Consider the following 14,004-nt stretch of genomic DNA (forward strand, 5'->3'; position numbering starts at 1 on the left):
TTGAACTCTCCGCAGAGCTTAACGGTACCATGTGAGGCAGCCGTCATAAGGAAGTCTACGGCCATCAGCGGCTCTTGTTTGCACCTCAGAGTGAAGGGCTACTCAACCCAGCAAACTGTTTAATCTCTGAAATGCTAGGCTGGCAGTAACCTGTCATCACTGGATATTGGTGTGCTCTGAAGGAAGTGACCCATATAATATACAAACACGCAGTCACGTATTCTGACATGTATAGTTGCCAAATGGTGACTGTAAAATGCTGCATGTATTTTCACATTCGAATAAAGAGACTTTGTTGTATCTGGCAGTCAGCAGGTAAAATAACCTGAATCGTGAGAGCTTCTTGCAACAGATCTTCTTTCCTGATTTCCTTCTTTCAAATACAGGAGGTGCTTGGTAATCACGAGCTTCAAATATTCTACTAGAAATGAATCTTACCTTCAAAAAAAATATACGCACATACTGTTGTACAGTGCAAGAAGCAAATCAGAAATGAACTTTTCAATCACAAGTCTTGCACATCTTGAAAAATGAACGCTCTGCATGCCAGGGCTGAACTTTTCACCAGCCAATCAAAGTAAAATTATGTGCACAAATTAGATCCCTATGCCAAAATAGCATTAACACCACATGGAAGAATTCAGTGTCTGTTTTCAGATTATTTTAGGGTCCAAGCGATGCCAAAAACAGAATAGGAAAGAAGTGCATAGGTCATGGCAGGCATGTCTGGCTGTCTTAGGCCATTAGTGTTCATTCAGATCAGCCACAGTGGCACAAACACGCACAAACACAAAGAAGAAAAACATCAGAAACATAATATTAAAATATATTTAAATAGGAAACCTCCTCGTGTCCTGGCCTACACTGACCCTAACCATTTAATATACATTAATGACATGTAAGATAAATGTGATGATTATTGGATGGCTAGTTAGATGTCAGGTATTCCTTGACCATCTGTTTGGAGAAAACAGGAGTTTTACTGATTCTTTTATTATCAGAGTTTTGGGGCAATAACATAATCACCTACCTGCCATTTTATCCTAAGCAATGTCCTGGTCTAAGGGGAGGAGGGTTGGTTTCTATTAGTTTAAGTCATTATGTCTGATTAAAAATGTCTATTATCCATTTAGTAGTGGCTAATGTTAGATGCACTGATAGAAAATTCACCTGAGGTCTCTCCAGAAATCACAGACATCAGTTAGCAAATCTAACACAACATCCTAGATGGAAATATTGTAGACTTCTGTGAAGGTGACATTATTGCTGATTAATATAAAGCCTTTCTTTTTCAGCCTAACTCATTACCTCACTGATGCCAAGTCACCCCAGCACATTTAAGAGCAGGGACAACAGGAATTAGAGTTCTGGATAGAGCAGGACGATATGACCCAAAGTATTTATCACGATATACATTTGAAAATTTGCGATAACGATATAACTGACGATATATTTGACACCAGACAAAATACTCAACAACTTTATTAGTGCAAAAAAAAAAACCCATCATTGTATTTTCACTTAAACAAGCAGCTGTTTTTTATGTGCATTGAAGTTTTATAAAAATTTAACAGTGCAAATGCAAATTCCTTGCTGACAGTTTAACCAAAAGGCATTTCCAGTGGAAATTGGCCGATATTTGACAGATTTCCGAGCGCCGTGTACGACATAAAATTGTTTCAAGGTCAGTAAACACAACCAGAATTCATACATAAGGCACACGGGATTATAAGGGGCTCTGTCGATTTTCAGAAAAATCAAAGGATTGATTTTAAGTGTGCCGTATTTTCGAAAAAAACACGGTAAAAACAACGGCCCGCTAGCATGCTCTACCAATAATTGTGCTTTGTTGAGTATCTGACAGACGAAAGCTAAACCAGTTCCACACCACTGAAGCTGCAGCATTTTTACAAACCAATTCTGGTTCATCTGTTTCATTTAACGATCCGCTTTCGCCCTTCTTATTCTCCGTTGCTGCAGCATGCTTTTTCCGCCATGTGCGTATGAAAACAAAGGCACTGCGCATGCGTGTTTTACCCATATTCTATCGCGATATTTCATTTTCTTATCGTTGCCCAACATTATATCGGTATTACCGTGAATTGTATGATGTGGCCCAGCCCTAGTTCTGGATCTCCTTTGGTCTCTCTTTTCACAGTTTGTTGAGTAAAGCTTGAGCCGCTAAGGACATTTGTTTTATTTTTTAGGTCTGGTAGTTAGTCTAGAGTAGCATAACAGACAAACATGATGAAAAAGGCTAAGATGTGCCTGATGGAAGCCTAGGGTTCAAATCCAGTGTGAGGCCAGAAATCAGCAGAAATATTTTAGGGCTTATGCCCCAGCTTGTCTGGTAGGAGGGGCTTAGATTATAGATGGGAGAGCTGGAGGAGGCGCGCCATGTGTTTTTAAATTCTGGCTTTTTCATCTCTAGATTTTCACCGTTGCTGCTGTTGTTGCTTCAATCAGAAGGTCTACATCATTTTCGAATCACTGTTTTGCTTTTGAGACCAAAAGGAGGCATGCATTTTCATCTGTATATCTCCTTATTATCCACTAACACCAAGCAAGGAGTATTTCTTACTGAATTAATTTTATCTTGAGTGAGAGTAAAATGCAAAAAAAGAAAAGAAAAGGTCAGAGAGACGAGTGTTCGGCTCTCCTCCCTCAGAGCTAGCATAAAGCAAGACCCACTTCCGTAGTCCTAGCATGCTTTTTGCTCTTTATCACCAGTGTTGTCCTATGGTGAGAGCGTGGCTATCGATCTGCAGCTCGCCTGCTTTGCTCAGCCAGTGATTAGAGAGAGAAAGAAAAGGTAGAGGAAAATGAAGGAGAAGAGGCTGAAGGGATTTCAGGTTTATACAAGCTGTTGTGGCGATGTGTCTCGGCGGAAGGAACAAACGAGCTGAGGGGGTTACCTAATAAAAGAAGGCACCTCCAGCAATTAAGCCAGCTGACAGGCAAACTGTGGCGCTTTGCTAATGTGGGCTGACAGCAGGGAAATTTGAATAACGAGGCTTGCGGGAGGAAGGAGACGGGAATGAGGAGGTGGTTGTGGTGGGGGGGGGGGGGGGGGGGTGCTGGTGGTGGTGGGAGAGAAGAAAACTGAGAAAGAAAGATGTGCGGCACTAATGAAACAGGTGCCTGGCAACCCCTCCCCTGTAAGAAGAGAAGTCAATGAGAGATTACCAGCAGGTTTCTCCAGCACCGAGACCTACTCGATGGAAGGTGGCGGGGGGGCCAGAGGTGTGGGGGCAACTTCTCTTCCACACCGCACACGGTTTTAACAATGCAAATGACTGTCAAATGTTGACAGTCATGCCTGAATAATTTCATATGAGAGGCTTTAATTTCAAAAGCTTTTTTGAGAGGACAGGATATCGACATGTTTCGTGGCCCTCAGAGATGAGCAGGTGTGGGGGTGGCGACACACAGATACGCATTCGGACATGCTGTTCGGGGTTAGACCTATTGTCATTGCGTCCTTGGTGGTATTCAGATGAGACACAACAAGAGAGAGCTTGGTGGGTGTTTACTCTGATCGACTCTGTGGGTAAGCGGTGTAATTAGTAGCCTGACTAATGAGCTATATGAGGGGAGGCAGCAGTAAATTATTTTCCCAGTTGTAGGAGGCAGACGGAGGGATCGACATTCGATGAAACAATTAAACATATATTTGGCAAGGGTTTTTTTTTTTCAGTCATGCAAGTAGAGTGACTCGAGGGATGAGTCGGTTGGTCCGCCACTTGGTGTCGGTCCAGCCTGAAATGTCTCATTAAGTCCTGGCTGGATGAAAATGAAATTTTGTTGACATTTATGCCTCCCCAGCAGTGAATCCTGCTGACTTTCACTGGTGTTATTGTGTTCCTGTATATATATTTTATTTGTGGAAACAAATTTATTGACTACATTGTTACATTGCTGTTCCCCTCACGAAGGATTTCAATCATTTTCCTGACCTCCTGACTTTTTTCTAGTGGCATTAAGTCAGAATATTGCCATATGCTCTTCTTTCTTACTTATAATGTTTCAGTACATCTCAGCTATAGTTCGTTTCCAACCCACTACCCAGAAGAGCCTGGATACTATGTAACGAAATACAGATTGAATGTTCAAAATGGGATTTTCTATGAAATATAGCATCTTTTTGAGTTTAAATGCAGCTGCTCGCATTTTAACAAGAACTGGGAAATTTGAGCACATTACTCCTGTTCTTAGATCTCTGCATTGGCTACCTTGTCAGGTTCGAGCAGATTTTAAGGTCCTGCTGCTCACCTACAAGGCTTTAAATGGACTGGCATCTTCATACCTCTCCAACCTTTTACATCTTTACGTTCCATCCCGTGCTCTCCGATCTCAGGACTCTGGCCTTCTAAAGGTTCCTAGAGCCAGAAAAAAGACAATTGGAGAGCGTGCTTTTTCTTTTCGTGCCCCGTTTCTGTGGAACAACCTCCCTCAAGATGTTAGGCAGGCTGCTCTGTGGAGGTTTTTAAAACTAAGCTGAAGACACATTTGTTCACCTTATCTTACAAGTCTTAATTCTATGGCTTTTAGTTTTTAAATTTTTACTGTTTTTAACTTGTATTGTGTCTTTTACCTGTATTGCTATGTATCGCTTTTATTTTTATTTTATTTTTATTTTTTATCTTTTTAGTTTCAAATAGTTGTACAGCACTTTGTTTGAAAGCGCCTTATAAATAAAGTTATTATTATTATTAAGATTATGGCTTATTAGGAAGGTGATTCTGTTAAGCTGCTCAGCATAAAGTTTCAAAGAATTTGGATTTAAATCTGGAACCGTATCTGGAATAATCTCTGTATGCAAGGCTGAAGACTGAAAACCAAGACTGAATTTCTGTGATTTGTATTGGCCTTCAGACGGCACTGCATTAAAGCATGATTCTGTAATGGAAGTCCGCACATGGTCTCAGGGACACTCCTGAAAACATCATTTGGAGCTGCACCCACAGGTTTGATTAAAAGACAACAAAAACCCCCAAGAAGGAACAGTCTTTTCTATTTCGCCAAGATGATGCCAGACCACGTTTTGCTTCTATTACAACACCGCGGCTCGTATGAGTCAGACTGCTAAATTGGTTTACCTGCAGCCCAGATCTGCCACCCACAGAAATTTGGCACGTTATGAAACAAAAAATATGACAAAAGCTTTTTTTTAAAAAAAACTAGGCCACGCACCACCTTGCACAAACTTGCCACGTTTTCAACTTTTTTGATACGTGTTGCTGGCATTAAATGTTCAAATCAGCACATAATATTCAATTATGATAAAATGGTGACATTTTAAAGAAAATGCTGTGTTATTGATTTACAAATCCATTCTTTCTGTTTTGTTTACATCTACAGCATCATTTCTTTTGCAAACAGTTGTACTTTTGATGTAATCACGCTAACACACAATGAATGTGGACATGGTAAATATATCCGCTAACTGCTGACGCTGTCGTGCGGAGAATGTCTCACCTAACTGCTAGTGTTATTTGAGACTCTTAATCTTGTTTTACTGTGAGCAGGCTTATTTTTAAGTTGAACGTGTTTTGCTGCAGTGTAAATATTGGCGTTGGTTGCATTCTTTTGCAAAGGCACTATTCAGGATTTGCAGTGTGGAAGTCAAATCTTTTATTTTTTCTTTCTTGGATTGTGCGTATGGAAAAACACATTTTTTTAGTGGTGAAGACTAGAGTTTAAAAAAGTTATTGTTTTTGTCCACTGGGAATCTCTTCCTTCCCTAATTACCTGCATCCTTATAAAGAAGACAGTGAAAAGCATTCTTCAGAGTGGACACAACTACCTCATGACAGCGACGGCCCCGTTTCCGCTCCATTTGCAAATTTTGTGTCGCTGCAGGTCAGCGTGAGTAGCGAGGACGGAGACACATCTTGCAGGTTTCCGCTGATACTGACGTTGGAGCCGCAGTCATGTGTGAATGCAATGAAGTGCATATGTGCTTGTAAATACTTGTGGAAAATTTAATGTTTATAATGGTCATGTGTGGGTGTGTTGTCTCATCTGCGAGTCTGATTGCACATGTTTGTTTGAGAGCGTGGGGGTTCGAGCAAGGATGTGAGGTCATAGCGGTTTGCTGCTCGTGGTGTAATTTGAGGTAACTCAAATAAAAACAGGAATGATATAATTCAGAAAACACCACACTGGCAATGGTCCCTTTGCATCGGATTTTTAATGGGTGCTTAGTTTCTCCTTTATTCATACGTTTATAATTTTGCTTGTCTTTGCGCTGTCGGGCTACATTGTTGGGTTGTCACGGCCATGCTGCTGTGTTTGATTTTTGGATGCAGTGTTTGATGTTAAATAATATCTGTCTTTATGGATGGCTGTGCGCTCTTCCAGGAAAGATCTTGTTTAAAGCCGTGAAACTGACCTAGGCTTTTCAGTACTGACAAAGATTAGCAGCGAATATGTCTGTGTGTGTTTGCATTAGGGCTGCCACAAACGATTATTTTGATAGTCGACTAGCCACCGATTATTTTTGCGATTAGTCGACTAATCAGATCATCATCTATTGGACGTAAAACTACAGCTTATTGCACCAGCAGCATCTGCTCTTATATAACTATCATTGGCTTACAGCTTTAAGTGTTTAAGGTCTGTGCTAACTAAAAATAAAGACAAGATGATAGTTTATTAAATTTTAATAAAATTTGCAGATTGTTTCGGTGAAGTTTAATAAACTCCTTGCTATCTAAAATATAACAGGAGATCGGAGTAAATTCTCGAGCATCTCACACTTCTGATAATCAGTTGTCTGCTTGACGTTTATTCAGCTGTGTAAAAACTCTAACTTTAATTTCAGCCAAACCGATTTACTCAGGAACAAATAAAATACTAAAAAAAGCCAAACAATAACATTGTTAAGTTATCCAAGTGACTTATATATCATGTTTAACCTGAGTAGCGAAAGATGGCGGTGGGTTTGAAGATGATTTGCCGGGAGTGCGGCGTTCTCACGGCTCTAGTGAGCCTTGCCCCCGGCTAGCTATCGAGCTAGTGGGTAACAGACGTCTCCGAAATTGTCGGAGCGCTTTTGAAAATATGTGGTGTCTTGATAAACTGAGCAGATATTTGAGGTTTACACAGCTACATTCTCGCCTGAAAATATGTTAAACTTTATTTTGTGACCCAGAAAGAATAATAAGAGTAATATTAAAACTAACTAGCTGCCGCCATTGTTGGAAACTGAGCTGGGCTGCGCTATAAATTCTGGGACACAGTTTCTTCTTCTTCGGGGTTTAACGGCAGCTGGCATCCTTGTACATGCAGTGCTGCCATCTTCTGTTTCAGTCCGTTATTACACTCTTAAATCCTACTACTTATTCCTGCGTCTTTTGTGATCTTACAAAGCTTCAAACGACGCGTCGACTATTAAATTAGTCGTCGACGATTTTGATAGTCGACGTAATCGTGACTAGTCGACTAATCGTGGCAGCCCTAGTTTGCATATACATTTAATCTGATGGGGTCACAAGTTTGGGTCCTGGACCTCGAACTTTAACTTTTCTCTCTACACAAGAATGAGTTTCATAATGATTTAACTGAACAGTTGAGTAATCAGACGATCTCTCATCATAACAGAGATAAGCTGTCCTTCCGTGTTCCTTGCCATCCAACCTCCCGCAATCCCTGCCCAGCATTACAGAACCTGACTTCATAATTGTATCACACACAAAAAGATCGAGCCTGTAATTGTGTAACAGTGATTTTCAGCCTATGTAAGCTTTGTTCAAGGGCAGACGGCATGTCTCTTGTTTGCCTTGGAGCCTGGGACACGGCAGAGGAGGGAGGGAATAACTGACCGTGGGATTATCAGGTGAGGCTCCCCGCCTAGATCTATTCCCAGAGGTTACCAGGTCAGCTTAATGGTCTGACCTCTCACTTTTAAGCCTGCTCAGCTGTTTGCCAGATCAGGGGTTTGGACAGACTAAGAGCGCTGGTTCGTGGAGAGGAGTTAAGACGTTACGCTGTGATAGGATGGATGCGTTAGTGTTTCACAGGCAACATCTGTATGTGCATCAGTGTAAAAAACCAACAAAAAACCCCAACAGACTGACATTTTACATAAGAGGGGAATGGTAGATTCCTTATTTTCTTCTTCTATCTCTTTGAAGAAGGCACAGTCTCTCCTCTCACCTGTCCTTTGAAGACACGAATATGAGATAAAATGGGGGATATTTTTTTTAAAGTCCAGAATATGTTGAAGAGAAGTAGAGGAGGAAGGAGAGCGATAAAAAGTCCTCTTTCTTACACCTTCCACTGTCCTATAAAATGGCCATGGCCTTGGTGTTCTTTTTTCCTCTTGTGAAGAGTAATTGCTCTCCGCGTGTGTGTCTGCGTGCGTGCGTGAGAATGAGCGGAGTGTGTGCGCTTAATCAAAAGTGTGTGGGGAGTGTGCGACTGACAAAATGTGTGTGTTTTGTGGGGGTGAGTGTTTGTAATACTGGGTTTGAGTGTGCAAGGGAAAAACGGAGTGTGCGCGCACACGTGTTTGTGTGGCTTTCTGTGCTCTAGGAGGGGGATCTGGCCGACAGATTGAGAGCAGCTTGTTAGAAAGAAAGAGGAACAATGAGGCCACAGCCCCTCTTCTATCAGCCATTTTTCTTTTCCTTCCATTTCTTCTCTTTTCTCCTTTTTCCTTGTTCCATTTCTCCCCCCTTTCTCGTCTCCATTTAAATCTCCTTTCAGAAAATTCTTCCTCATTCACCTCTTCTCTGTGCATCTCCAAAAATAGTCTCATCCATCTTATCTGTCCATTTTTTACTTTTCATCAGTCTTACCTTTTCCCCCCCTTTAAATTCTCCTCCCAATTTCATCTCTATTCTCTGTCCTTGCACTGCCCGTCTTTCCTCAGTATTTAATTTCCTTTCCTCAGATAATGTTTCACCTGCTGGCAAACCTCTCCTGGTGTATCTTTCTTTCATGCGTCCGCACACATGTGGACACGCACGTTTTTTATTTAACATCTTTTACACACTGTTTCGCTGCATTGTAGCTGAGCGATGTTGTAATTAAGCCTTTAATTATACATCATTAATGCATCACAGACACTGCTGATTTGTACAACATCAGGATTTGTGGGGTTATTCTTTTGAAACCAAATTAAAAATTGTCACAATCCTACGCTTAGAGAAATAACCTTTGAGGTTATTTGATGACAAGGTGGGCAGCTTATTATTTTTGGACACGCTGTGATGTCCTAATTGGCATGGTGTAATTAAACTACATCGCATAAGTGGAACTGAAGGATATCTAGTTGTTTGTTTTTTGTCTATCTAGTCACTTTATCCCTTCAGTGTGGTTTTATTTGTTGTTTCATATAAATGCAAAACTTTCAGAAATGGAGAAATTCCAGCCAGATGGCTTGGAAGACAGGATAGCATATATGATGTAGTCTCCGGAAGAACTGGATGGGAAGTGTATATAGTTAAAAATGGAATCAAGCAGAAATGTTTAACCCTGCATGTGTTTAACTTAAACACACAGTCTGCTATATGCATGGGTTTGACAGAATGCAGGTGTGAGCACAGCTTTCTCCCTTTGCATTCAGCATAAATATTCCACATTGCACAGGGAACTTGAGTACTTCCTAGCAAATCCCCAGGCAGCGAGACAAAACGTAGCAAAGCTACATGACTACCAGTTAAGAATGCATATAAGAGAAAAATGAGTTGCACTCTTCTACTGCCCTCAAAGGACGAAATAATGCCGCAGGGTAAACACAATGTGTGTGGCACTAGTAGACAAGTCGTGTCTGCCCCGGCTGGAATTGTAACACTGCCCAAACTTTTGGTTTATTCTTTTCAAGAGAGAAAAAAAATCTGCATTTATATCACGAAAACGCTCAAAAAACACTTCCTGATTTTAAAAACGGCAAAATATCGTCAGCTGTTTCAGATTTTAAATGTATCGATTAAGCAGCGCTGTGTAGAGTAAAATCTGTGGTCTACCAAATGTAAGTTTTAGTACTTACGCTTTAGTTCGATATAATTTTTTAAGTGCTAGAAGCTAAAAATAAACATCTTAGATGACAATCATGAAGCTTGTGAACCGGCTGTCTGCTTCTTCCCTCTGTTATTTTGAGAGAGAGCCAAACAGACAGACAAATGCACTGACAGCCCCGACCACCCTCCTAGGCCTGCTCTTAGCCCCCTTTTGTCTGCCTGTCCTGCAGCATTACCCCTATGGTTGTAGTCTCCTAATTGCTCTGGATCCCGCAGAGAGGAGAGACCATACACAGGGGTTGGAAGGGGTCTTTGGCCACGACGGGGTCCTTTTCCTCCCCCGTTCTGCACCCCCGCTGCTCTATTTTGCCCTTTATTTCTTTTTTCTTCTACCCAGACTCGCAATTAAACAAAGTGTGCTCATTTGGCTGAGAAGCTCTTGTGTCTCTCCGCCCTATTCTGCTGACCCGCTCACATCTGGCAATAACAGTATTTCTATATTCAGCAGCTCCTCACAGACGTGAGAATAGATACGGTGCTCGCGATTATTGCTTCCTTTGCTTCTTTGATAACATTCACTGTAGCAAATCCCTCAAGGACGCCGGGAACGACGCGATTTTGACATTTAATTCCAACAATCTTTTTAATAAATATTTCTTGTATTTTCAGGCACCTCTACAGGCACCCCCGGGATCCTCTGCGTCAGTGGTGGCAGCTGCAGCGGCAGCGGCGGCTGCAGCTTCGGGGACGCCCCAGTCACTGAAACTGACCTACCCAGAAACTTTGGACCGCATCAAGGAGGAGTTTCAGTTCCTTCAGACCCAGTACCACAGGTGGGTGTGGAGCAGTTTTCAGTACTGTTTGCAGCTTCATGTCTGAGTCGCACCACGATCACTTCTCTGTAAACTTCACATTGGAATGGACAACAGCTACACGACATTTTAACACTGATCCTAGCTGTCTGGAACATTTTCTATCAAACAACACTTTAAATATAGCCTGCATAAGAACACTTAAATATACCCCCCCAATATTTGCTAAAAACGTCTCATGTCTGACTGAGGAAATGCAGTTTACCAGAAGCTGCATTTGTGATGACAGGTTGCTTCAGATATTAGTCAAAAATGATGGAGTATTGGTGACACGAAGGTGTTGTCTTGGTGTTAAATATATGAGTTTAAAGCTTATCAGTCACTAAATGACTGCTGTGATTTATTTTACTAGAGGAGCTACAACTCTGGATCACAGCAGCATCCATGCTGTTATCTGTGGGAAAAGCAGAGGGCTAAATAGTAGAATTAGCATCTTCAGCGCTGCCACATGACTGTGCAGTAAAGTGTCTCAGCTTTATTCCCAGGCGACACACTGGAATTGTTTCTGTCGCCCATGCCATACACATGCAAACACACTTGATCTGGCTGAAATAATGCAAGATAATGCTATGTGACGTTTTGACATCTACTCTTTTTGCCTGACTGTATGGTGTGCTTGATGCGCAGGAATGTGCCCAGAATGCCTTTGAATGTGGGATTTGGGCTGGCTGTGCAGTCCCAGCCTTCTCCCTCTTTTCTCTCTCCCTCTCTCTGTGCTCTTGGCACACCTTCACAGGGTCATTCCCGCCTCCCAACTCTTCTCCTCTCATCCTGCTTTGATATAGCTGGCCAGAATCTCCTCTCCCTCCCTTTCTGTCCCACTTCAAACTTCTTTTGTACACCCATCCCTCCCCGTCCACAGCCCCTCTAACCCCTGCGGCTACTGTTACCCCTGTTCACACCACTGCCTGCATGTGTTTCTGTACTTATTTCACTGTCTGTTTTGTTCACCGCAAGCTCGAAAGTATAAATCTAGAGAGAAAAAACACACAAATTTCATACTTTCCAGTGGATTGCTTCCGAATATACTGTTAATTTTTTCTATTGACTATGAACCGGCGCATAAAGTTTGTATGGAGATGCATAAGAGTCACATTGATGAAGATAAATGTAAAATCGGTAATTAGCATGGAGGTTAGAGTCTTAGCAATGCCTGTTTGGTTTCTCTAACTTCTGGTTTGTGCAGCATTTTTTTTAGTCATGAGACTTTTTTTACGAATACCGACTGGAGTAAACGATGTATAAATGGTAAAGCAAGCAGTGAGAAGAAGGCACCATGTGCTGCCAGTAAAAACATATATCTTTACTCCAGTTTTCCAGTCTTGTCACATACGCACCCTTATTCAGTGCAATGCTAGAGGTATGATGCCGGCCACATCTAAGCCGTATGGTATGTTTTTGATGTGTTTGTTTGCATGGATAAAGCAGTTTATCTCCTTGTCATCGCTGTCAGCAACAAGCCCCCCTAACTCGCTCTTTGCATTGTCCCTGCGACAGATCCAGTCATTCACTGAACACGAGTTACCTCTGAATCTCACTTAGCTTAGCATAACACCTCATGTTACAAAACACCTGGAGCATCGCCCTCTTGCAAGTGCTGGTACTAAGAACTACTGAGCAGGATCAACAATAAATTAATGATGTGATTAAGAACACGACCTGCGTCGTCCAGTTTCGATAAGTCGGCGTGTTGTTTTGACGGGTTCAGTTCAGGTTTCCAGGAAAGATTGTTTAACCACCCTGCAAGGTTTCTCCCAACGGCCCTGCGGGATGTTTAGTGCACGAAGAATCAGAGCAGATTAATTCACTGCATATGACTACAAGTGAAAACTAATACTGTAACCGTGGCTTGGAACAATAGCAACAGTTTCTGCAAGTGGAACAGCTTGTGTTATCAGACATCTTCTCACGTATCTGTCGGGTGCATGTTTAATCTGGCAGGTGGGGATGAATCTGTTAATTGGAATGACTGGTTTGGCTCGCTCATAATTGGCGTACAAACAGCAATAAACTTGAGCTGCTGCTTGTGTTGTGTTTAAGATTAAAAACAACTATACTGCTTATCTTTTAGGAGTAAAAAAGTTATTTTAAATGAATTATTCAATGAAGAGTCAATCAAACTTAACCATAAAGCCAGCATCACAATTATCTAATCGAACAATACAAAAATTTTTAATTTCTTTTATCAACTTTCCTTCTGATGATGCTGTCTGTGTTGAGAGCTCAGTGGATCTGCGCTCGACGGTGCAGCCTAGGCGGAGTAGTCGAACACAGATTCACTGAGCGCAGAGCAAGCTAGCGAGACAGAAGTTAAGCTAGTTGCAACATGGCAAATTGAACCTCCCCCACCCTCATTCAGATCTGGCGTTTGGAACTATTTTGGTTTTCATGTGAAGTATGACCCTGAAGGTAAGCGCGTCATGGACAAAAGTAAAACAGTATGTTGGATGTTCCACGCAATGCTCAATTACATGGGTGGGAACTAGTGTGTTAGCGCAGTTAGCTTGCTAACGTGTTGGCCGTCCAGCCCCACTATTTATTTATTTTGGAAAGAGCCATTTCTCTGTAATAAACTCTCTTTTCCAAAGATGAGTGATTTCTCGATCAGATAGATTTATTTATTTTTTATTACTTTGTTGTTTCAGCAACATTACATTTAAAAACTGTACTTTTGAGTTAAAATATTTATAATTTTAATAAATGACAAATTAAAAAGGCATGAACATTTTTTTGTATCGAAAAAATATTGAACCGTGACACCAAAGTATCAAACCGAACAAACCGTGAATTTTGTGTATCGTTGAACCCCTAATTGTAACATATGTAAAGTAAAACAATGTATTGCTTTGTGATTTTATTACACTAAAGATTAACTTGGGCTAATCTCAGTAGGCAGTTATTAGGCACACCAAGCTAAATCTAATGCAGTCATATACAACAAACCTTTAAAATAATCCTGCCACCTTGAATGTGTAGTTATGTTGGAAATAGGGTTAGTGTGCACGAAAATCACCAAGAAACCAAAATATGCAGGCCAGCCTCGCTTGAGCCATATGCCACTGTGAGGTCATAAAACCACTGTCGTGCAGTAAAATTAGAAGTAATACTTTACCATTGCAAGTGGTGCAATAAAGCCACTTGCCCCTCTCACAAGTGAGTAACTC

The 14,004-nt window shown here is 41.4% G+C and overlaps 1 protein-coding gene across 1 annotated transcript in view; it reads left to right on the top strand.

Moving 5' to 3' along the window:
* tle2a (TLE family member 2, transcriptional corepressor a) overlaps positions 1 to 14,004 on the top strand; it is a 40,347-nt gene that overhangs the window by 1,981 nt on the left and 24,362 nt on the right. The window contains exon 2 of the mRNA XM_087835978.1: positions 10,638 to 10,801. Coding sequence (XP_087692104.1) covers positions 10,638 to 10,801 — 164 coding nt within the window. The remainder of the gene's footprint in view (positions 1 to 10,637; positions 10,802 to 14,004) is intronic.

This window comes from Neolamprologus brichardi, chromosome 23, assembly GCF_056152115.1.
Source record: "Neolamprologus brichardi isolate AB-2024 chromosome 23, ASM5615211v1, whole genome shotgun sequence".
Classification (NCBI taxonomy): Eukaryota; Metazoa; Chordata; class Actinopteri; order Cichliformes; family Cichlidae; genus Neolamprologus; species Neolamprologus brichardi.